The 26,313-nt window shown below is 46.3% G+C and overlaps 1 protein-coding gene across 1 annotated transcript in view; it reads right to left on the bottom strand.

Annotated features, from left to right (window-relative positions):
- Nucleotides 1–15,725: 15,725 nt before the first annotated feature.
- The window catches only part of SMAD6 (SMAD family member 6), a 44,934-nt gene continuing 34,346 nt past the window's right edge, over nucleotides 15,726–26,313 (bottom strand). The window contains exon 4 of the mRNA XM_074917114.1: nucleotides 15,726–18,068. Within this exon, the coding sequence (XP_074773215.1) occupies nucleotides 17,527–18,068 (542 nt within the window). The 3' untranslated portion in view covers nucleotides 15,726–17,526. The remainder of the gene's footprint in view (nucleotides 18,069–26,313) is intronic.

Genomic DNA, 26,313 nt, shown 5'->3' with positions numbered 1-26,313 from the left:
AAACCCATCAGCAGGTTTCAAGTGAATTTTTCTTTTCTATGGGGCTGGATCTAATTAGTAAAGGAACAGCACCACCAGAAAGGCTAAAATTAAACTGTCCCTTCAATTAGTGAAACACTGCTGGCAGCAAAGCGGGACCTCTGGGCCGCTGGTTTGCTGTCTGTCTTTGGCTTGGCTCTCCAGGAGCAACAGTCACTCCCCTGCCTTCAGAGCCTACTTGGTAGTTGGATGCTAATTTAATTAAATCAGGGTTTCAGCAACAAAACAGGCAACTTTCTGGAAAATGCATGAGTGGGCACAAGCTGACTAGTACTGAGTCACTGCCCTAAAGCCAGAGCCACTCCTTGTCCGAGAGATGGAGATAAAACAAGATTACTGGCCATGCTGGTGCTCCCCAGTGTCCCAAAGCTCCACCAAACATGGAGGAGGGAGGAGGGCCAGCCTAGACACAAACTAATCTCTTCTGCCTTACCCCATAGAGTAACCTACCAACCAGCTTATGTTAACCAAATGAGGGATGCTAAAAATTCATCAAGTTTTCACCCAAACCCACTACAATCATGACAAGAAGATTAACAGGTTTAATTACTAACTCCTGGATTTGGCTGTTGCTACCAGCTCCTCAGTGCAATACCACATACAGAAGTCCATCTCCAAGCACACATATACTCATGAACATCAAAAGGCTTGCAGATGCCACTCAGGATGGAGAAACCAGGTATTCTGATGCAAATAAACATCAATGCATCCACCCCATTACCCAGAGCTCAAAAGCAAGGCTCAACCAGAAATACAGCTTCTTCAGATGGGGATCCCTTGTGACATCCAGTCTTTCCTGTTTCTAATGAGATCTAGAATTGCCCTGAAAGACCCTTTAAGATAGTTCAGAAGACCTGCTTTTAGACTTCCCACTTCTGCACACACATCTCCACTGGAGATCACAGGACAGGAGGTGGCGACAGTCCCATCATTGACCTGCCCTTTCTCAAACAAGAGTCACCTCTAGATATCTCCTACCTTGTGACAAGAATGTCACAGGAACCAGACAGAGATCATAAAATTCAAAGTATTATCTTCATTTTACAGTCCTTTGAAAAGAAGTGACTTGCCTGAAACCAGAAGTAGTATTATAGACCATAACCCATTAGTTCCCAGTCTACTAAACTGGGACATGGCTGACTCCAGTCTTCCTGTTGAAAATCAGCAGCTCCCCCATCCATGCTGCAAAAAAACTTCTGCTCAGTATTTCAAAATGAGCCACTTTTGGTGGAAAAATGGACATGTTCCTCATTTTAAAAATTCTCTCAAAAGACTGCAAGATTTATAAAAAATGGACCCTAACAATGGTAAGAGAAGAGGCCTTTCCTGCACTCTGTTAATGGGGTGTTAAATTATCCCAATTACATGTGTTGCAATGTCACATATTTAGCTCTGTAACAAGCAGTAAAATCTTGGCATTGCTTTTGGCCCAAGGCAATTGCTTATCAAATGCAGTGCCAAAGAAAAATGATAACAATTTCCTAATGCATTAGAGGAATTTTGCACTAGATGCAGAGCTTCATTAGCCAGAGACAAATCCATTGTGATCGTATGTTTTTAATCTATACGGGGTCTAAGACAGCACGTTGTGGCAGGGAGGTCTGCAAAAAGGGGCTCCTGTTGAAAATGAGATGAGCAGAGCACAGCCAAAGACACATGCACTGATGCATGTTAATTTAGTCGTGCTGCTTTTTATTATTATTTATTTAGAAGGCTTGCTTTCTACATACAATGAGCTGCAAAGAGAAAACGTCAGCAGCACAGAAAGGATTTGTGAGCATGCATTATGCTACATGAGGGATTTATAGAATCATTTAGGTTGGAAGAGCACCTTAAGATAATCAAGTCCAACCATCAACCTAACACTACCAAGCCCACCCCTTCAGCCAGAAGACCAGCTGCAGAAGGAACCGACAAAGCTGGGATGGGTGTTCCAGGTGTGGCTGCCTCCAGCCCATGGCCACAGCAGCCAGACACTGCAATCTGGGTGAGCACAGCAATCCTGCAGCACCAACCAAGCACAGCCCGACTCTTCCAAGCGCCATCGCCACCCGTAAAAGGAGGAATAAAGAACACCTGCTACCCTGAGCAACACCCAGATCTTTGACGGATACATGACATCGATTTAGTCTGTTTGGAGAGCCAGGAGCACTGCAATGTCAGGATTGCTCTAAGTCACACAGGCACTCTCAGGTTTAGGTTACTGGCTTGTTTCAGCCCAGTTTGGAAATCCTGCAGCGACAGCTACAGCCTCCCCCAGCACTTCAACAGCTCCCATGTCCCAACCCTGCTGGAACCTGGATGAGAAGAGCCTGCACTGAAGGAAAAAATAACATGAGGGAGGAAGAAAGTTAGCTGAACTTTCTTTAACCCCAGAAAGAGTGCAAAGGGATTTCTTATTTTCTTCCCTCTGGTTTGTCCATCCCTAATTAGTATCTCAGAGAAAACCATGTCGGTATTTCATAACCCCGCTAGAACAGGGAGGCTCAGCCAGGATTGCTTGGTCTTGCAGAAATTTATAGTTTATGCTTTGTCCTCCTAGCACTTCTCCCAGGCAAGACCACAGGGTGTGCCAGGGGCCAAACTGCCAGACATCAAAGCACACCTTAGCCCAAAGAGTCCTAAAAAGGTGACTGAAACAGGATCTTCTGGGAGCTGGAATGCCCTGGCCTGAAGCCAGCACCAGGAGCATGTGGGATCATACCAGCCATGGAGGTATAAGAGCTTTGCCATCCAGAGGTTGGCCCCAAACAGAGATAAAGTACAACTGTTGCTTTCAGCTCCCACTGAGGACAATTCTGTCAGTTGTCCATTTAAGCTGAAGGGTGAGGAGTTCAGCTTGGGAGGTTGCATGCCCCCAAGCACATCTAGAGATGCAAGAGACTGAGGTGGAGCAGGAAGGATGCAACTCACTCTCCCTTCCAGAACTGCAGGGCTAGCAGCTGGTCTCAGGGAATGAAAGTACTTCTGCCATCAGCTACTAGAAAGCAGGATTTCTGCTCAGAGTAGAGATTTCTAGATGTTTCCCAGGAGTGCTGTGGCAGGGAACCACGGACACAGCCTGTGAAGTTTGGGGAAGGCTGAAACAAGTTTAGCTGCAGTCAGACTTTGAAGACTATTTACTGAAGTGGGTGTGTCAGGATTAGTTATTCATAACAGCCAATTTAAACCAAAAAGGTTAGAAATTCTATTGAATTCCATTGAATATTCACAACAAAAGTCAGATCTCTTAAGAGCTACACTCCACCAGACCAGAAAGCAAAATGTGTGCTAGATGATCTGTTGCCCAGTCAAGACAGTTAAACAAAAATGCCATGACTTACTAACAAGCCAAAATATGAGATTGCTCATGCAGAAACCTTGCCGTTCTCTTGGATCAAAGTGCTTGAAAGGAATCTTGTCAATTCACCAATTCCTCCCACTCATGAGCTACCAAGACCTGACCAGTACATGCCTTTGTGGATGGCAGAAGATTTTAGACCAGATGTTGTCAGCCAGTACAGGTTCATCTTCAGAGCAACACCACAGTTTTACAACCCATAGCATCTGGCTCACCCGGACTTCCTACTGACCAGAAGGTTGTAGGAGGCGCCCTTAATATATATATCACCCCTCCCCAGAATGCACCCACCACAACAGAGCTCACAGATGACTTCTCCGGGAGAAGTGCAGTCATTAACAGCTAGAGGAGGGGTCTCCATGGGAGGGATTTACTCCAAAGAAGACACATCCTTCCTGATAATGTGTTCCAGTTTCCTTTTTCCTATTAACATCTGGGGTATATTTATAGGTAGCCAATTTAGCTCAGTGTTTCCACATATGGTACTGCAGCATCGCCTTTTTCAAGCGTGAGCACTCGCTGTGTGCACTCAAAGAGTGCAGAGAAGTCCTTCTTCTGGAAAGCAGTGAGAAAATCCCCAGCGCTTTATAAAGTTGAACAACCGAGTCGCTAACACGCAAAGAAACAACAGGAAAAAGGAATATAGCTTTGAATAAAGTGGTGCAACAGCTCTGGAAAAAAACAAGCAAAAATTATCCAGTTTGTATAAGATATTCCGAAACCCAGTGTCAGTCCATCATGTTTTGTATTAAACCCAGATGTATATCATCTTCTCAAAGAGAAGTGGCTGTAGTTGTTACAGTTGGCCAGCTGGTTTTAAGCTCCCCTTTTCCCCGTAGTGTAATATATCCCGTGCTCGTTGGAGCTTACGTCCCATGGAATATCTTTGCAATTTGTAACCAGCACACAATACAGCTCAGCTGTAATTTCATAAATCACCCTGGAGCCTCCGTTTAATAATAAATCTTCTGATAGCTTTGGATTGCAAGGGACAAAGCAAAGGTCTGAAAGGGAATTTTTTTGCTTTTTGAAGAGACAGAGAGATGCAAAGACATTTGCAAAATCCACAAGGGGTCAGTGTCTTGGCAGAAATCCTCCTTCAACGTTCAGGAGCACAAGCATGGTCTCAGCTCCAGGATGTTTTTAATACTCCAAGACAAGGGTAGGATTTGTGGGGGCAGGGGTTTAATTTTGATGTTTCTCCCTCACTCTCTAATGAAAAAAGCAACTCAAGCAGCAATGCTGCTTTGCTGCACTACTTTTCCGCTTGCTTTGGCACAAGCCACTTCTTGGGAGCAGGAGCACCCAGCCACAGCCCTGAAGAGGGATGCTGACCTTGGACCTGTGTTGCTCAACCAGGATGGAAGTTGGGCCAGGCAGGGAAGGGGCTCAGCACCACCAGCCTTCCCAGAGCTTCCCAATGCTCAGAAACATCCTCCACAGTGGGAGAGCAATGTCATCTCGCTGTCCCTTTATAACAGCCCCTTGGGCTCACCCAGTCCCTCAACACTGGTGCAACTCCACAGTTAGCTCAGGGCTCTCCTCAGGTGCCCTGGTGATTCCCGGTTTGGTGGTGACATCCCCACACCACACCTGGGGACATCAGCCCAGCCTGGAGCAATGTGAGGCTGCAGAGCAAAGTGTCAGTGGATCAGCAACAACCCAAGCCTACCGAAACTGCAGCCTAAACTCACATCTGACCACAGGGCCTGTGGCGCAGTGAACCTGTGTACGCACAATGCGTTCCAGTGCCATAGAGCAATTTATTTAAAAATAAAAATAAATTATCAGCCTCCAAGTCCTCCCCTCTCCTTGATCCACCTGAGGGGTAGGTTACCAACAACAGGTCTAGAAAAGGAGGGAACAGAACATTTCCCAGCTTATCGCAAAACAATAATCCCGGGGTGTTTTTAAAACAAAGGAACATCTTGTTCAGTACTGCTCCAGTATTTTTCATTCACAGCCATGTAGAAAAGCAGGCTGAGCTTTGAAAGTTCATCTGCTACATTTCCCTGTACCATTTTCCTGCCCACATGGAAGATTGCAGGATTGTTTTGCAGATGTTTTCTGTTGACTCAAGGACCACAGCTCCAAGAAGTGATGTCCGGAGGCTTTATGAGCCTTTACTTTGTTTCCCTTTCTCTGCTGCATTGTGCTGAATCGGCTTAAACTGATTGAGGGGGGTTTCTTATGGGGGAGTGTAGGTTGGTGAGAGAGGGAGGATTGCCCAGGTCTTACTCAAGAAGCAGCTCTGACCTCCCACCCCCCCTGCACACCACCACTTGTCTTGAAGGAAACGTTTCACAACATTACATTGAAAAATTACCTCAGAGTTTTATTTTACATTTAACAAACCAAAGTTTATGAAAGTTAAGCTGATACCAAAAACTTCTAGAAATTTAATCTCTGCTTGCCTAGTTTCAGAAGTAAAAAGGTACAACCATCTTCGCCAGCTCCAAAATCATTGCGCAGCCCCTTGCTTGATGCCAGCTCATATACGCATATTTGTGAGATGTTTACTGAATCAAGAATTCAAGCGCATAGCTATGAAGTTGGTTTTTTTAAAGAAAAAAATAAATACTGAGATCAGTTCCTATCAGGGCACCACAATCTTGAAGCCACCTCAGATGCTGAGAGGCTTCCCACCCAAGTTACTGTACATGCACTGCAATTTAATAGGTTACTTATACCAACAGCAGCACAAATCCTGCTTAAACGCTGCCTACTGAACCCAGCACAGGTTTGACCCAGGTGTGCGATGAGTCAGATTCCAGAGATTGATAAAACTGGGAAGCAGAGAAGAAGAGATAGGTCTCTAATCATTTTCCCATGGACTGAGAGCTGCACTTGTGCAGAGAAATTCTCCCTGCAGAAACTGCTGGAGTTTTATGTGCAGGAGACTAGTGGGATCTTTGCACTTTGTGCCTGTAAAAGTCTTGTGAGAGAGTGCAGGGAGAGGGAGCCCATGTAAGGATGCGACACCTCAATCCCCAAACCCCTGGTGCAGAGGAGGATGCTTTCAGGCCCCAAAGGGGCTGAGCACAGCTCCAACAATTGCAGTGAGTGAAGGACCTGGGCATAAGGAGCATGCCACAGCATAAAGCTGTAAAAAGTTATTTCCAAAGCAAGGCTAGTAGGCACTGGCTGCCCATAATAGAAGTATACTACTCATTTGATTAATCACAGTTCACTAGAAATGGAACCTCAATTTTGCTACCTGTTATCCTGCTTCTTGGGATTTGCAATAACTACATACAAGACAAAAACTAGAAGTGGCAACTAACTATGCACAGATCCCACAGATCTTTCTCCAGAGACACAAGGGGAGGAAACAGCAAAAGCAGAGAACACCAAAACAATCAGCTAAACTGAAAGAAAAGCCCAGGAGCTTCTTAAAAGTGAGAGAATACTTTTTGACCAGAAAATTCTGATCTGATGGAACCGGAACAATTTGCAAGACTGCAGCCTTTTAGACTAAGCTGTAGGTGAAAACTGCAAAGCTGAGTATTCTTCAGACTAATCAGGTTCTGATTTAGTTTCTCGATGATTTTTAAAGCAGGAAGGACAGACAATAACTCTAGTACTACAGGACAGAGGAGCTCTTGGTTCATAAGAGCATTATGGGCATCCTTTCTCTGGAGAAATAATTTAGATGTTTCTTTGAGAATTCATCCTCCAGTTCACACATGAAACCCTCCAGATCCAAGTTTGGTGGTGCTAACAGCTTGCTGATCCAACTAATTATCTCATCACCACATACATGTCAGAGCCTAGTGACAAGTTACACAGCAAGCTGAACACCAGCCAGACATCGTGCTTCTAACACCACTAACCCCAGAAGGTACAGGTGGATTTGTCTTCTGCTCTAACCCATGCCTTCACCTTACATCAGCAGTTCAGTGTTTGTCTCCAATCTAAAGAGAAGGAAAGTCTCGCCAGTGAAGTAAGGCAGTGTCTGAGGCAGCTGAACCCCTTCCTATTCCCCCTTGCCAAGCATCATAACCCATGGAGGCAGAGTCCAGATGTCAAAGCTGTGTTTTTCCAAGGAACTGGTTCCTTGGGCTGTCCAGGAGGCTCTAACCAGTCACCCAAGTAGTCTGTCACTGGGACTACATGGACCCCAGAGGAAGCAGCAGAGTTTTCAGAAGTATTTTAGATCAGCAATGTCAAAGGTTCCTTCCACCCACTCTCTGGAGCAGAGCATAGGTCCTATAGCAGGTTACTCTGCAAACACTCAACCAACTGGAAGAGTGGGAGGATTAGCCCTTATGAAATACCAGAAGCAGTGACCAGAGGGGAATCTTGTGCAGTTCATTGCCTGCAGCAGCAGGACAACTCAGCAGAGACTTTCCTGGTGGGAGACATTTTGAGCAAAGCAGAACAGCCTTATTGACCATCTACATGGAACTGTTCCTTGAAAAGCTGCAAGTGAAGCAGCTAAAAGGCAGATGAGCACAGGAAAAGCATGAGACATTTTAGAAAGGCATCAAACCCCAAATGTTAGAGCACTGAAGGCATTCCCACATGCTTAACTTGTTCCACTAGAACTGAGGAAAAACATCTGTAGGAGCAAAAAAGCTTTTTAAAGTTTCCCATGCCAAGGGTTCAACTCCCAAAGAGTGTCACTTCACAGGGAGCCTCCTCCACTTCAGAGCCATCAGGACTGGGAGAGCCCTGTGAGCAGCTGGAGGGGGTCTGGGCTTTATGGGGCAGCTTGAAGAGTATCAGGACATGAGTCACCAAAGAACTTCTGAACTTTTATATGCTTCTGTTTCCAGCTTTATTTATTGTACTTCAGAGATCTGAACTGGAGGAAAGCAAACTGAGCAGAAAGACCACAGCAGTCCAAACCAGGGGCTGTTCAAAACAAAGCACCTTTAGATACCAGTGTTATGGACTACTTCCCAAGTTTCATAGCAAAGGTGGTGGAAGTGAACAGTCACATCAATGGGACTGAAATCCTGCTTGAAAGAGGGTGAATCCCAGCCACGCATGCATGGACCATAGTGCCTGGAGGAGTGGAGTAAGTAGAAGCTCTTGAGTCACCATGCCTTCTGTTTCTTCAGACACAGACAGGTCAAGATCTAAGAGACTGAACACAAACCACACATGGTCTGAAGATGAGAGAGAGGAGGATTCTGTAGAATTTGGATATTCAGCAGAAAACCTAGATGTTTCTGCCAAAACCTCTAATGTGTTTAAACTTTTTTCTTGGTCTTCCAAGGCCAAATAAAAGCAGACCCCTTCCCTGTGTGAACCCAAAGAGTACACAAAGACCTCTGCAGAGGTGAGCAGAGAGGAAAGCCACAGCAAGATCCCAGCTGCAGCAGTGCCAGACACATCATGAAAAGAGCTTCTCCTATAGATACAGCACCAAACCATCATATCCAGAAATTCACACAATTGGGAGTTTGAAGAAGTAACAATGGGTTAATTATTGGCTCACCAAAGCTATTTTAAAACCACTGCTATGACATAGAAGAACTGCAGAAGCTGTTACAGCATCAGCTCCCCTAGACTGATGGTCCCACTCAATCCCCACCATGCAATCTGGACCATCGGCTGGCTTACAAAGTCCTCAGAAGAAAGAAAAACATGCTGAATTCCCCAGCATTTGAATCACATAAGCATTTGCCAAGAATGGGCCTCCCTCGTTACAGTTTCATAATTCTTCAATCCTTTCAGACTAACTCAGACACCGTTTGGGTAATAATTAACCATTCCCAGTGCTAAGCGCCTGCTCAGTTGAGCTCTGCATGTTCAAGCTTGGCATACAAGACCTTAAAAATTAACAGCATTGCAAAGTTTATTTGTTAATTATGCTATTTTGGAAGGAGAAGAGGAAGGAAAGCAATTTCCAGAAACTAGTGGGGGTTTTCTTTGCACCCTTCCCCCCCAGCACCCTCTGGGAGAAGGCACTTCATACTCATGTATCTTCCCCAGAAATGGGTTGCGGTTTCAATTCTGCGTCCCAAAAGTGAACGCAATGGCATGTCAGATATCCCTGCTGCCACGGGGGAGGCACAGCGCATGCTCCACACAAAGCCCTTCAGATGGTGGCATTTAACCACAGTTGGGGTTTCACTTTGCTCCCCAGAGCAGTTTGTACCACCTGCCTGTAAATCTTCACATCCCAAATGTCATCCCACTGCAAGGCACCACAAACCACCTCAGCCCAGTGCTGAGATAGAGCATCATCCAGCTTAAAACATACAACTCAAGGTGGTAGACGACAGAAGGCATGGGTGCTGGATGAAAAACAACCAGGGACAAGGTGCAGAATCTTCTCCACCCAAAACCCACAGCCAGGTTGCAAGCAATGCTTTAGGGGCTCTTTCCTTTCTCCCCAACCTGTGTTTTCCCCCACTGCACACACTCTTCCCTGTGATGTCAGGCTGGAGGGCATGCTCTGGGGACAGAGCCAGGCTGTGACCTCCTGCCATTGCAACTGAGTGACACAGCTACACAGCCCCCACTCTTCAACACTGTGGTTGGAGATGGGCAGGGCATCAAAAATATTTTGTGGTCATTTTATTTGGTTCCTGCCCCACCATGGGTCTATGGTGTAGAGGCACTGGGGACAGAGCAAGTGTCTGTCTCCTGTACCACTACCACATATTACACAGCAGCAGCAATGGGCAACCCCATCCTGGCCATACTGGGAAGCAGGCAACAAACAGGTCAGAGATGCTTTCAATTTATTATTCAAAAAAAAATCAAAGACATTTCTGGGAGTCATTTATATGGAGAGAATAACTCCATTTCCTCTCCCCCCTGTGTCACAAGTTGACATCCACTCTCTACAGGAACTGTGGAGGACCCAGACAGTCCTATCACATATGCCACAGAGCCATTGACTTGTCACCCAACTCAAATTGGCAGCTGGAAGATGCTGAGGTTGCCTGCACCCCCAGGGCTGTCACACACCAGGCAGCTGGAAAGCACCAACATGCAGATGAGGAACCTCTCTGAGCAAACACTTGGCAGCAGTTGTAAAGCAACAGGGAAACCATTAGCTCTGAGGATCCTTTATTGGGACCACAGGCCAAGAGCAGGATGGGGAGATGCCACCAGCCCATGGGCCCTGGCAGCAGACAGTCTGGCATCCCCAACACCAGTTCCCACTGCCAGTGCTAACCCCCTCCTGCAGATGCGATCATGCCGAACACAATCCCATAAACAGCATCCAGATGTGATTTGGGAGGCTAAATAATAGTTCTTGATCTTCTGACAATAGTGCCCAGAAGGATTTGGAAAACTGACAAAAAGCTTTGAAGTTTTATGTAACATGCTTAGGACTTCTATAGTGACAGCTCCATCATCCCCGTCCCACCCTGCCAAGGGGCTGAGCACCCTTCCCACACCCAGAGGTGCTGCTGTGTCAAGATACACAAGCCTAAAATTTGCAGAGGTCTTGTTCAGGAATCAGGAAGCTCCGATGCTGCTCTGCTGTTTATCTCCATCTTGGTGGTCTAGAAATCACACCGATGTTACCCAAGGACAACTGCACTTAGGACACTTCCTCTGTTTCCTGGTCCAGGCTGAAAATACTGTGGGAAAAATTATTCCCAGAAAAAAAATTGGTAGCTCTAAGCCTGTCCCAACAGCAAGCAGAAAGCAACAGGCAGGAAAAACAGCAGAGCAGCACTCCTTAAAACTAGAGGGTAGTTGGGGTTTATTTTTAAACAAATTTTCCACATGGGAGCAAGCCACCCTGTCCATCCCCACAATCTTTGAACCCTTTATTTGATTTTAGCAGAACTCGTGTGAGGATGAGCAACTACAAAGAGACATTTTGCAGGGTCTAGCATATCATCTCACACAGCCCTAGCTGTCCCCGTGCAGGAAAAGGCTGTAGCAAAACCAAAACACTTATTTAATAAGGAGCCTTCACAAACAGGATGTGTTTTACACCCCTCTCCCAGAGCTCCCTCAAACACACACCAGGTTTCATCTCACTTCTCAGAGGTTCATTTTCAGCTTTGTCCCCCAAACCACACATCCCCCCAAGCCAGGGCCAGAGGGCAGCTGTGAGAGTCACATTTCCCCAAGAAATTCCGGGAAAGGCACTCCTGCTTTTAATGAGAAGATTTTTTTTTTCTCTGCTGATTTCCATAGCCAAGCTAATAAAAATGGAAAGCAATAAGAAATTCCAGCAGAAGGGAGGTGTGGGGGAGGAGGAAAGGGAAGATACTGCTCATTTGAACCTATCCTAAACAGGAGAAGATAATTAGCCACATATATCCCAGAAAGAATAGCAGCAGTATATGCAATTATTGGGAATGCACACTTTAAGAGCATTTGCCAAAAATGCCTGCTTTTATTAAAAAGGAATGGTTTCACAAAGGCCCAACTGTAAGAAAGGTTGTAATTTGCCCAAATAAAACTTAATTTGATCCATGAAATAGCTGTGGTTTATTGTGTAATATATGTGCTATGTATTTTAATTTAATAGAATCCAATATAATTGTAAGCCAGTCGAGTTTCAGAGCAATTTTGGGTTGTTCCCACAGTGTATATAGTACAGATGCTACTTTGTGCATCGTACCAGTACATACATAAATCAGGAATATAGAAAGGATTATCCACAAAGCAGCAAGCAATCCTTCATCATGCACCAAACGGAAAATAAGACCTTTGAGGAAAGCAAAAGAAGTTATTTACAGAAAATAACTCTGGATGCTGTATCTCAGACTCCTGGTCCCAGTGCTGGGACAGGGGCTGCAGGGACCAGCCCAGGGATGCCACCCTGCACCAAGTGATGCTGTGGGCCCCATTGCAATGCCATGTCACCCTCAGGACACCTCCCTGCCTGGGCACTTCGCCAGATTCAGCAACCCAGTCCACCTCAAGTGAGAGGGAACAGAGATGAATCTTTATTTTTGCTTTCCAGGAAAGTTGTGGTCCATGCTGGCCATCTGTCAGACCAGATCCATGTTCACCCACAAGGCAGCTCCTGCTCCCAAACAGCTTGGACAAGGGACAGGAGGGACACAAAGGGGTGAAAGCACCAGCATCAGTCTCAGTCCCCAGCATAGCTCTGCAGCCACCCCACACCCAGTTTCTTGGGAAACTGAGCTTAAAAAACAAACAGTGCAAACAGGTAGCAGCAGATTCACCACCAGCCCTACTCACCAAATTCAACAGCTCAAACCCCCAACACAGAGCAGCAGTTCCACACAGCCCCGTCCCTGCAGCTTGCTCCCTCCACAGGGCCATTTACCTGGATGAGACATTTGATTTTTGGTCGTGGTGTTTGTCAGAAAAAACCCCCACCACTCTGGCTCCACCCTCGGAGGCACCGGGAGAGCAGCACCTCCAACCACGCAGCTGCTCCATCCGCAGACTCGGGACCACGCCGTGTCCTGGGCAGCTGCTGAAGCTCTTCCTCCACTTCAATCCCACCCACTGGCTTGAAGACAAACACAGCTACAACACCGGAGCAGGCAGAAAGCCTGAGCCTATGGGACCCACTAAAGTTTTGGGAAGTGCAGATACGTGTACAATTACTTCAGCAACTCCGCTGCTCTTGTTAAAAAATTTAATTTGCATCCCAAAAGGCTGGAGATGTTCCATTACTTACAAAGACCATGAAGAGAAGCATCACACCCCAAAACAATCCTCCAGCTACATCGCCTATAACAGCAGTGATTTTTTTTCCCTTTTTCCTCACTAGTCCACACATGCTGGGCGATATTCAGCTTTTAATTATGCTTTGAACAAGTCTCCTGCACTTTAACTGCAGAATTAAAATCCTGAGGAGGCCCGTGGTCTAAAGTCTGACAGACCCTGTAGAACGGTGGCAAAACCTGTGCCACAAAGGGATCTTAACTTCTCCTTTTAAGAGAAGCAGAACATGGTTCCTTTAAACATTAATTTCTTTTCCATTCTGGCTAGGAAAAGGTATTTCACAGTCATAGTAGCAATGAGCATCAAGGACAGGGGTGACGACAGTCATCTCAGAGGAGGAGCAGCAGCCTCTGCAACCTACCAGCAGAAAGGGGCTGCTTCTCATCAGCTTATTGCACAGTTTTAAAATGCAGTATTACTCAAGAGGATCGTGTCAAATAAACACTCCGCAGAACAAAGCCCATAAGGAGTCAGGTCCAACACTAGAACTACTAATACAGGACTTCCATGTGAGTAGACTTTGGGTGTACTTGGCACAGGGAAGCCAGAAACAGACTGTGCAGACCTTAAGCTCCTGGTTGCACCTGTAACCCCCTGAGGAACCAGCTGATGCCTCTGTCAGTGCTTTGGCACTCACAAATAAATGTGTCCAGCAAGTTTTGCTGCCTGAGTAACATCTTAGGACACCTCCATGTCCCACCACCTCCACAGATGATCCATAAAGGAGCCAGCATGAGTCAGACCATTCATATTAGTCTCTTCTGCAGGATCAAGCTTTTACTCCTCCTTGACAAGGAAGTTTGAGGGCTGTGGTGTGGGGAGGCGTCACTGCCTTGGAGGGGTGAGACTCACCAATTTAAGATCAGCTGAGGCACCAAACCCATGCAACATCCCCATCCTACAACAAAACCACAACCTCTCTCTACAAATAACTGATGAGTTGGAGCAATCTTCAAGGTCAGGGCATTGCTGAAACCCTTCAGCACAGGTGGAAAAGGGTGTTTCACTCCAAGATTTACTGCCCCTGGGTCTCTTCTGACCATACAGGGCCAGGGGTGCTACAGTGCTCCTGTCATGCTACTGAGCACACCCAGCTCAGAGTCTGACCCCTGGAGCTGCAGGATGGGTGGCCCAGCACTACTACAGGAAAAAAGCTTCCCTGCTGCACTGCCCAGTACATCTCTCCAAAAAAAAGCACTTGGTAATAACATAGCCACATGGCTGATCCAACCACCTTTCCAGGACAAAGCTACAGCAACTCCAGCTCTGAAGCAATTGCACATAACCTGGTGCACCCCGGGACTAGGACACCCACATCAGCATCAGGAGCCCAGTCCCAGCACAGCTCCGGTGGAACCACCCCAGCATCCTCCAGCCAAGGGACTGCTTTCCAGTTCTGCCCTTAAAATAGCACAACCCCATACAAACCTTAAAGAAACAAGGAGAGCATAGCACTTACCTCAGGTGTTAGAAGACCATGACTGTTCCAGGCAGGAGACGGAACGATGTTCAGAAGAGCCCAGAAGCTTGTGGCCATCTTGTTTTTATAGAGGCAGGGGCAGATGAGCAACCACCAGCAGCTGTGGCTGTGAGCACGAGAGACCCATTGGGTCGTTAGCAAAACCTAATACCCAGCTGCTCCTACAAGCCCGGGCAGGGAAATAATTGTTCTTTCCTTGATATAAGTCCCCTCCATGCACAGCCACCCCAAGGACTGCTCCAAGTACTAACATAGCCATTAAACAGCCCCCAGGTTTAACCCTAGTGTGGGAGATCACATGGGGAAGGTTTCAGCTGAGTCTTGTGAAGGTCCAGCATGAAGTTCAATAGCTTTGAAGTCCTAAAGCTTCTTTAAAGGATCTTAAGTTTGAATGATTACAATAAGGTATTTAAGGGAAAAAATGGGATAGAAAAGAGTACTTGATGTCTTATTTCATTGCCTTACCATAAAATCCTTTTTTATTCCCTTTAAAGCCTTGCTGTCAACTGAAATAAAACTCCAGATTTATTCCTGGGGAAGTGCATGAGTAATAAAAAAAAATTAAGCACAATCAGTGGATTGCACAAGAGAAACCCCTAAGTTAACCCTCAAATTTCAACCCACAAGAATCTTGTCACTGATGCAACCCTGGAACAGAGCTGAAAGGCCCCCGACCAGCCTGGCCACACTGCAGATGCAAAGGGTTAAGTTAGTGAAAATCAACAGCACACCACAGCTTCCATGGGCACTGGGATGAGGTCCTTTTGTGGGTGGTATAAAAGCAAACAATAATGTCCATTCTTGGTGCTATTTTGTCCAAAATGTGGAAGAAGCCAGTGGAAAATGGACAGCACTGCTGCATCTGTGTGTGTATGCAAGGAGGAGGACAGGGAGGAAGGCAGCAGCCAGCTTGGGATACAAATGCAAAACCCTCTGGGTGGTGGTGGGAAATGCCAGGAAAGAGGAGAAAAGGGAACAGGGAGAAGCAACTCAATTTTTGGCTGGTTCTTCCCAGTTAAAATGAGAACAGTATTAACAAAAATCTCTTTAAAAAACCCGAAACATAAAAATGGCCTCTTGACCGACTGCATGGAAGTGATACAGTGAGTGATGCAGGCAGTATGGCAGAACACACCAAATCTAAGCCAAAGGGGATTAAAAAAACCTGCAAAGCTCTTGAAAGCTGGCTTTAAACGATAGTGACATGTTTTGACACCATTCCCTGACAACAATGGCTGTAACACAAACAAAATTTAATGATGTCAAGTATTAATACCGATTCTGCATAAACTCAACCAATGTGGTCCCAATTAAATATCAAGTATGGTTATAATTTGAAAAATGACTGCGGAAATGTCATTGCAACATTCCCTGCTCGTGTCTCTCCTTGACGTCCACCCCGGGTCTGCACATTTCCCTGGCAGGACGCAGTCCCCTTACATAGTGGGATCCGGCCCCCACCTTCCCCATCCTTGCTTGTGGCTGCTGCAGAAACACCAAGTCCAGTTGCCAAAATGCCTGACCTTGACATGCGTCAGGAGGGTTTTTTAATAGTAAGTTTATGTCCTATTTTACTCTCTGAGTTTCGAGCCACTGAGGAGGTCTCATTGCACGTTTTTCTCTGCAAGTATGAGGGCTACAAAAACATCCTCTGTAATACTGAAGGCTGAGGTGCTTCTGCAGTCACTGGACTCTGGAGGCTGGGACTTTATGAAAATCAAATGTACAGGGATTTGTAAGACAACTCTAAGTCTTGGCAACACTAGTCACTGGCAATAAATAACTTCACTAACCAAGTGAAGCCAGAAAACATCCAACCTGCCCCTTACGCAAACGCATGGGTGCTACAGCGCTGACAGCAACGAAGCTCACGCCGAAGTCAGCAAAGTGCCTGATTTTATCCAGATTTCCAGAGAGAGTAAATCAGCCGAGACAAGCTCATTTGACCAGGACTTCTGGCCACAACTGCTCCTCAGACCAAACACATTCTTTCAAAAGATCTCCCAACTTCTGTATCTGTTTATTGCCCAACTGGGAGATCTGCAGGACAAACCTGCACACAGCTCATCCGACTCACCTCTGCCTTATTTCAAGTTACTGGCGAGGTTCCCGAAATTCAGGCCATGCTACAGTGTCTCCAACTAAGGATCCACCCAACCATGAGTTGTCCAAACCCACCATTTGTTTCTCAACCATCAGATATGTCTGTGAGATACCAGACTCAGAGACAACCCCTGTGCAAAGCTGATAATGCAAACTGGTCCTACTGGGCAGCTTTTAGGGCCACGGTCTGTTCTGCTCTTCCCACCAGCACTGATTTGTACTGATAACCATTAATTTGCAGCAACATGAACATGCACGCTCATCTTTACCATGTCCCCATCATGTTTTGTGTTATCAGAGAGATCCCAGAGCCCTGAGCAAGAACAGCTACGTGAGGCTTTCCCCTCACCTCCTCCATTTGCTCCCTGGCTCTCAAAGTGTCCTCATTTACCCTCCTCTTGGAGACAACTGCAGCCTTCCAGCAACTCATTTTTTGTTTTTCTAAGGGTCCTGGCTGAGATGGGAGACAGCAGTTGACCCTCTGGAAACTCCCCCCTGACTGCAGAGCACCTGAGCAGACACTGCTGTGGACTTCAGTCAGGGGGGGAAAAAAAAAGACAATTAAACCCCCCCCCATAATGCGAATACTTTATTATCAATGAGTGACTGGTATTAGCTTTTTGTCTGGGTATTAATAATATTTCAAAAAACCATACATCAAAATTAGGGCTTTCTCCTATTTTTGCTGTATAATTTTTCTTTTTTAAAAAAATCTGTATTGAAAGAATTATATAAGCCAAAGTGCATTTTCTGTTTTTTGTCCATATACACATTGCACCATACATAAATAATTACATTGTAAAAATGACTCCATAATTACAAGTATAATATATATTTTCATATAATATATAAAACTTTATATTAAATCTAGGTAGATGATATTTGGGATAGTCTGTGTCTTTTTCTTCTTTTTCCTTTCGTCAGAGGCCGACCGTTACCGATTGTTACTGAGTAAAATCTCCAGCCAACAAGGACATGACGTGATAAACTGTCTTGAATAACACGGCCCCCAGCCTTTGGCGAAGCTAATCCGCACGCTGTTCGGGTCGTAGGGCCCGTCTGCATAATCCAGATCGGCTGTGTGCTGCAAGAGGCAGGATTTCTCGTAGTCAAACACCTTGATGGAATAGCCTGGCATCACCTTGCGCACTATCAAAGTCCTACAGTTGGGGATGTCCAGTGTTGGGGAGTTGACGAAGATGGGATGCTCGCTGCGGTTGTAAGCCCACACACCGTCCGGTTCTTTGCTAAGTAAAATCCCGTAACCGATTTTACTTCGAGTCCTTCTCACAGTCTCGCTCCTGTTTTCCAGGTTTAGCTGTCCGAGGCAGAAGCCGTTTCCTTGAGGTAGGTCATAAAATATACTGACAGACTGTTCATACACTGTGTAGAGGCGGCCGACGCGCGTCCGGTGCTCCCAATAGGCCACGTTGCACCAATGGCTCCTCTTCATGGCATCGGGCGACGTACTGGCATCTGTGGGGGAAAGCAGAGAAGAGTCAGGGTTTGCTGTGACCGCCTGGGAAATGACAGGTATGGAGGATAAGCAAATGGCTCTTCCCACCCATCAGCTTTGCTCACATGGGAACTGAACTTGTGTTCAACCCAAAACCTGTGTTCAAGCCAAAGCCCATCTTCAATTATGTCAAATGCCACCATCAAAGAAGGCCACCCACCAGCTTCCATGTTGCTGGTGCTCAACACCTCTTTCTCTCTCTAATGTTAAATCCTGTGTCCAGCAGTCAGAACCTTAAGTACTCAAGATATGTGCATCTCTACCACAGATAGTGTACCACTGCAACTCAGCCACTTCCAAGCTTGGAGGGTCCCAAGTCCCTCCAACACCACTGCGGTGGTGTACCCCCCTATTCAAAGGCCAACTTGTGTTGAGCTGACACACAGGGGATGTCCATGAAGTGCTTGGGTGACTGACCCGACAGTTGTCTCTGCTCTGTAATATTCTTTGACAGCAATGCTGATGTTCCCACGGGGAACATGAAATCTGAGGAGGCATTTCATGCCAAGGGGGAGTAGTTGCTATGAACTATACATGTCCTCCTACAAAGTCACTGGAACTCTCTCCAGAACAACGTCTCTTCTTTCTAGGAATTACATTCAAGGAAGATGGGAGGGACGCAGACTGCCAGAAAGCTGTTTAATTTATGATGCCTCCAGAATTTACGATGCCTCCAGAAGGAAGATGGGAACTCTCAGCCCTAAAAGAGCCCCAAAGACGGAGAATTAACCTCTTGCTCAACATCATTCTTGCTCCTACCACACCAGTTAACAAGAAACCACCCTGGGATTTCAAGCAAGGAGCTCTGCTTCGAGCCAGCCCTACTACATGCCTGGCATTAAGCTCCCTGACAATATATCATGCGCCTGCGGCCTGCTGACCCCTCTGCCTTCGTGCCATCATGTCCGATTAACTCGCACGCGGGGTGATGCCATTATTTTGCTTCAGAGACCGTATTGACACACCGGATTTCAAGCGCAGCCCTACAGCCCTGTTTCTTTTCAGGCTCAAATTACCCCAGAGGGGAAGGGGCTCTCCTGGCTCTCCTCCCCATTAACGATCTTTGAATTAAGCGGCTTTGTTAGAACTGAAGTTGAGTTGTAACTATACAAGTTTAAGGGGAGGGAGATGGGGGGAAGGGGGGTAATTGGGCAAGTGGGGAGGCAGCAGGACCAGCAGGATGCCCTTTGCTGTGGGCAATACTCATCAGCTTGCATAGACCCCTTCACCCGTCTAAGGTCTAAACCACCCCCAAAATGCCAAACTGGTCCCTTTTTCCCCACTCATTTGTTTAAATGATTTTCTAGGACCCAGCACAGCCACCAACAGCTTTTTTGGTTTGATGTGCATTTTATCCAGAACTGCGAAGGAAACTCCACACCAATCAGACACTTCAACCCCACTGAGAAAAGCAACACCACTTCCCTGCATTTATGGCAATCCTCCATGGGAGAGCAAGGCAACAGCTTTGTGTCCCCTAATACTGGAGGTGATATCCTGGGCCTCCTAAAGGCATGGGGAAAGCCCTGCTGAACACAGCTGGGTGAGATGTGCCCCTTAAATTCAGAGTTGGTGGCTCCGCACAGCAGGAAAATGGGTGAAGACCCTTGGTCAGAGCAACGGCAGCATCCTGGAGCTCTGTGAGCCAAACTTGGGTTTCTTTGCCCCAAGGCAAATAAACCTGTCTGTCCCCCAGCCACAGGCCTTTAGCATGGTGGGACACTTCACGATGCCCCAGCGGCACCAATGGGTCTTTGTGTCTCCGTGCTTCTGAGCCATCCTCTAATGGAAACCACTCAGAGTCACCCTCTAATAAGCTCATCCTAATGTTGCATTCTGCTAACGACAAAAATCAGAAAAAACAAAGGGTTTTCCCGATTCTTAATGTATGGCAAATAACTGTATTATTTCCTTTGCTATCTCAAATGACCCTCCTGAGTCTGGATTGTCAGGAGTTGAAGGGCAATGACTTTATCGGGAAGTGAATGACAGGTATGTTGTACCCAAGCACATCATTAAATACTGACAACTGGACTTGACTCTTCCTGAAGTATCTCATGATGCCCTGCAAAGCACCAGCCGTTTGAATGTGAAGTTTTAGGGAAGGAAGAGAAGATTCAAATGTAATTCTGGGTTAGAAACACCGACAGCTCCCTAGTACCAATATGATGCACTAAGATCTCCACCAAGAACAGAAACTTTGATGAAATTTGTGTTAAAAACTTTTGGAAGCTCTCTGCAGTATTTCTGCAGTAGCTGCAAAAATGATGTTAACCAAGTTTATGGCATTAACACAGATCTGACCCAAACAATCTTATCTAATTGAACATTAGTGAAGCAAGACCATCCTTAGCTACATCTGTACAAACCCCTGAAATCAACAGCTTGGCACGGATGAAAACGTTTTGACTTCTCTGATAACCTTCCTTGGTCTACCACCATGCAGATGGCCACTGCTCTTTAAAATGCACTATGGCAAATAGTTCTAGATTTTCTTTTAAGTGCAACAAGAGGTAGTTCATAAATGACACAACACCTGCAGCTACATCTTCCACAGCATCCAGTTTCCACAGTGATCTTTCCTATGGGACATGAGACAGCCGAGATGTCTCCAGTGCCTTTCCAAAACTCTTCTCAAGCACTAAATTTTGCTGTTGTCCCACTCGAGTGATGCTGGAGGGCTACAGACAAGCTCAGAGCTTTTCATCTGCCAGGCCCAAAGGCTGGTAGCAATTACTGAGCTCTGCATCTGTTTAACCTCCCAACCTCCACAAAGCCCTGCATGCCCATTAGGTAAGTTGGTTTTGTTATTACATTTTTTAGAAACTACCACTCAGCCCCTGAATTTCCCTTACAGACTGAGACAACTTCGAAACTCAAGTTTCCTCATCAGCTGAATTAATTAGGGGAACAGTCAGCAATAAATATTTAAATAGGTGTTTCCCATGGTTTATTGCAAACTAACATACCTTGTGGGGAAAGAAAAGCAGGGAAAAACAGTGTCTGTTCTACAAGAACATCTCAATGTAGGTGCCACCACCCCTGGTGCCATCTCTGCTTTCCAGGAACTGGCAAATATTTTAGCAAAATCATAAATCTACACACATGCTGAAAACAGGGGAAGGTTTTATTTCACCTCCTGCTTTCACGCTTCTGAAACAATAGCCTTCCTAAAACCACTTCCACGCAATTTATGGCATAAGCTTCAGTCCATCCATACACTCACATATCTCAGGGGGTGAATCTCTCCCTGTCAATGTGCTTCTCATCTCTGTCACCCTATGACAGCTCCTGCCTGGTAGTGACAGCTCTGCCAGCTCAAAGCACTCCTGGAGACGTCCTGTGCTTCTTCAAATGGGCAAGGACCTGAGTTTTAGGTAAGTGCACATCAAGCAGCTAGAAGCTTCCTTCCCACCCCATTTTCCCTGGCTGGGGGTGAAGAAAGGCTTTAAAAAACATGCACCAGCTGCAAAAGCAACTTGCCCATGGCCCACAGGCAATTAAAACACCCCGAAAGGAAACAGTTAAAAAGGCTCATCTAAAAAGCCTCTGCCTCTGGAAAGCTTTTGGCAGGGTTCCTCTTCTCCCACAGCCCCCTCCATTGCTGCCCTTGCTGCCTGCCCCGCTCCCTGTGCTGCGGTGGTTCCTTTGCCTTCTTTTATCTCCCAGGGCACTCAACCAAATCCCGAAAAGATGAACTCATCTCGCAGCCCTGACATAAAGCAAGCACTTTAGCAAGCCCCTAATACAAGGGGGCCTGCGCTGTGTCTTATCCCCTGCCAAGTATTAGTTTCGCCTCCAGCTATTAGCCACTACCACTCAGCAGACAGCAGGGGCGGCCGGCAGAAAGGCATGTCCTCTGCCTTTTAAATAAATATTCCATTTTTTCCTCCTCTTTTTCCACGCTGCCCTTTACGCACAGACAAGAAAATCAGCTTTTTTTTTTTTTTTTTTTTTCTTTTCCTTTCTGCTGGAACAGAGGCAGGCTTGTTAGCTTTTTTTTGAAGAAAGAAAAATATTTTAGTCCTGCAGTGCCTCCCTCGATGGTATATGACGCATTTTTAACAACTATCATTGTAGGCAGCTACAACTTCTAACAGCTACATTTAGGCTGGCGTCAGGGCTATCTCTTCCATCAAAGCCACCTTTATCGATCAGATGGACGGGCTGAAACTCTGGCTCTTGTTTACTCGTTCCTCTGAGTCGCCGTTTCCTCCGCTGCAGCAACGCCTCGCAGCAGACACATCCAAAAGGAAATTCAAACAATTTAAGATAAAAAAACAAGATAGGAAGCAAGACAGAGAATCAAAACCAGAACTTAATGGGAAAAGAGTCTTGCACGGCTCTGGCAAAAGAAATCTGGGTACAGGAATAAAAACCTCACAGCATTAGCAGCACTGCTGCTTTCACTCCCTGCAGAGTGTGGAGGTAAAGAAAATAACTTGAAGTTTTAGATTAATTGTGATTTGACAGTGCTTTATGCCAGTAAAGTTCAAAGCAGTGCATTAAAAGAGAACAGAATGATGCTTTTTTCCAAAACAAAATGCTGCATAGTCCCACTGCTTGACGCTGCACTTAAAAGCAGGATGGAAAACATGGGCAGATCACAAAACACATGAAATATCTCCGATTCATGCTTTGGCTCTTCCAAAGCCACCAAACCTCTTCTCAGCAGGTCAAATGGCCCCCACAATACATGGCTGCAAGTAAGATCTTGCTGCATAAGGAAATAGGGGTGGGAAGTTTGCTGCAGTGCTTTGAGGAACATTCCCATTTTTGCATGGACTCCTAAGGAAACAGTCACAAGTGGCACCATGTTTCCAAACAGACCCTCCGAAAGCAATGAGTGATGCCAGCCCCCACTTCCCCACCTGACCCCACACCACGCTTGTGGCTTTCCAAAACACATTTAAGAGGTGCCCACAGCGAAGATGCTGCATGTAAAAAAAAAAAAAAAAATCACTGCACTCTCCAAATGTGACAGGGACTCCAATGCCCATCTGGGCACCTGAAGAGATGAAGTGAGATAGTCAAAACTGTCCCCACGACTCAGCCCACTCGTTCTCATGTCCCACCCTCCCATACTCCTACGTCTCAGGGCAGCCTAATACTCCTCTGGCCACAGAGCTCAGTTACATCCCTTCTCAACAGCCACTGTCTTTCCATTCACTTTTATTCCACTTTAGACTCTATGCTCAGTCTTTTTTCTCCCCTCTGCCCTAGCACAGACACATGCTTCTACTACCCAACACACAGGAGCATGGAAGCAGGATGGTTACAGCCATACGCAGGCCACTGTGAACAAGGTACAGATAAAAATCCCAGCACAAAGAACACGCAAATCTTTTAACAGTTCACCAGGGAGCCATTGCTTAAAATAATCCCCCATTAATACCCTTAGAAACAAGTTCCAGTGTAAGGAAGGGGTTAAAACTTTCCACAGCAGAAATGGAATTTTTATGGCCCTACAAAAAGAAAAAAATTAATTGTCAATCTTCCCCAGCAAAGCTCTCAACCATTTTCGTTAAGCCAATATACTTAAAATACCTCTGCCTTACAAGTTTCAGCTGGAATGCATCACTGTGGCCCCCTGGGAGCCCCCAACACTGCAACCAGCACCATGGCATCTACCCCCGGCACAAGACCCTGCCTGTTGGGGTTGGGGAGAAGCTGAGCATTGTCCCCAGCACAGGGGTCCCCCATGCAGATGCCCTGGGGACACAGGGCCACAAATTGGCCATCGTTTGTCTGTCCATCCTCATTGGGAGCAGTGGGGTGGTACTTTGAAGGCACCTTCCCACCCTCGGAGGAACCACAGGAGTTTGTAAGCCACATCTTGGCCAGCAGCTGTTCTGCCAGCCCATGGCAGTGCTCCAACATTGGCTCAACCATAAGTACTTAAGGCAACATCCCAAGCCCACCAGTAAATGAATGCTGGATGCTGGGCAGGAGCTGGGCTGTCATCCTGCAGTGGCCCTGGGGACACCAGAGGAGAGGAGGCAGCAGGGGGTTCTCCATGCTGTCCCATGCAGTGAAAGTCAGGGGAAGTCCTGATGAGGACACGGACAGTTTAGTCCCCTTTTCTAATCAATTCTTGGTTTCTCCGATGAAGCAAGAAGCTGTGCGTTTCCAGCCGGACAACTGGCTCACGCAAGGAGATGACAACTGGGTGCAAGCAGGAAGCTGGACAGCTTTCACCACGACAAACTTGCTCCCTGATTCAGAGAGGCCCTGAAAAGCTGTCACCAGCTCCCCAGCCAGTGACCAAGGTCAGCCATAGGGACAGCAGTCTAGACCTTCCCCATGCTAGAGAGCATCAAACTCTCTCCCAGATTTCTCTTTTGTTCTGCTGAGAGAGACATAAAGATTTGAGTCCAACTCATACCTCAATTCTAAAACAAGAGTATGATTTCGTATTACGATTAATCTGGTGTCACCACTGTTGTGGCAGGATCCCAACTCCTCCAACCCTAGCACCGCTCCTGGCATGTTCCTCACGTTGGATGTGACTGTCGTGCAGCCATGGAGACCAGTTCAGATTCAGCAAAAACCAGCACCAAAGATAGCCAAAAAGAGCCCTTGCTCCCACCATACCCACCACAGAGGACGCATCTTACTCTCCTTCCTCCTCCAGCCCATACCTTGGAGCAGAGCTCTGGTGCTCTCCAGCCTCCTCTGTGAGCTGATTTGTTAACCCACTAGATGATTAACTCAGAAGAACACTTGCGCTGGGTTAATTAATTAAATTAGTTCAAAAAAGGGTCTGACGAGCAACAGAGATGGTGGAAGAGGCGCGTGGAGAGGCCTGGGGGGGAAAGGGGGACATTTCCATGGCAGCCCAAGAAACAAAAGCAACACAGGACAGGAGCCAATGCCAAGAATTAGGATGAAAACAATTTTCTCTGCATAAAAGAAATCAGTCTGCAAAATCATCAGCTCATGCTAATTTTTTCATATCCTTCAAAGAAAAACACATGCCATGTTTAGTTCTGCCTGGAAATTTGTAAGTCATCATCAGTTAGCTTATTTTCAAGCTAAATTGAAGAAGTTTGTTTCTAATGTACCTTCTTTGGCCATTAAATACTCAGTCCAGAATATGATTCTAAGGTATTTTAGCAGTTTTTTTCTTCCAGCTCCCCTGCATGGTTTACAAAGGTCTTTTCAGCCAAAGGTGAAAAGTCCTAGAAAGTAAGAAAACTGGAAAAGCCCAACTCAGGTATTTTTCACTTGACATTTTTATGCATTACTTCTAAAGGCCAATGTTTTTAGAGATTTAGGTAATTTTTTTTTTTTTTTTTTTTGAGTCAGCCTCCATATAATCTCAGCTTCCCTTGCTCACAGCTTTTGCAGGCATATTCATTGCTTTTAAGCTCCTGGGCTGTGCATGTAACCGCTTTATACCTACCATGTAAAAGTTAACACAACAATGTAAATATATCTTCAAAAGGAGCCCAAAACGTAATCACCTACGCTGGCTGCCAATTATGAAAGCACCAGACCTGTCATCAACCAGAATTTGGCTGAGACTTCTCCACTGTTGGAAAACAGCCCTGGGTAAATCCAAGCCCAGCAAAATCCCAGGGTCGTGCTCAGCACCTCTGTGAGCATCCATAGCATCCTTACTGCCTGGCTATGGGTGCCCCCACCAGCCAAAAAAATGGGGAGAGAAACGAGCTGGAGAAAGATATGCAGGATAAGGGAGGGGGAAAGTCTCCACTAACTGGTTTTCCGTCAAATTGGGAGGTTTGATGAAAATTGTCTGAGCATCATCTAGTTGGGGTTGGCTTTTTTCTCTGCCTCCCACTGTCAGCTGGGCAAGGCACCGACTACACTTGGAGGGAAGAAGGGTCATTTCTCCATATGCCTTCTGCAAGGCAGGACTGTGAGGGTGGGGGAACGCTGGGACAAAAAAAAGGGGACGAAAAAAATCCCTTTTCTTCATTTTCAGGTTGAGAACTCGCACATTTTCAGCTCCTCCAAACAACTGCATATGCAACTCCCCCCTTTTTTTTTCTCAGAGCCTGAAAAACGCTGAGAATCTGGGAGAAATCACCCCATAAATCACCCGATGGCAGATTTCCCTTTTAGCAGCCGCCGCAAGGTCCAACGCTCCCTTCCCTGCGCCGCTCCCGCCTGGCACCGCGCCAGCCCTCGCTATTAATTAATCCGGGGGCCGCCTCCTGCAATCCCGGCTACGCCAACCGC

The sequence above is a fragment of the Athene noctua genome, chromosome 13 (genome assembly GCF_965140245.1).
Source record: "Athene noctua chromosome 13, bAthNoc1.hap1.1, whole genome shotgun sequence".
NCBI lineage: Eukaryota > Metazoa > Chordata > Aves > Strigiformes > Strigidae > Athene > Athene noctua.
The sequence above is the reverse complement of the archived record's forward strand: the minus strand, read 5'-3'. Positions and strand labels throughout refer to the sequence as shown.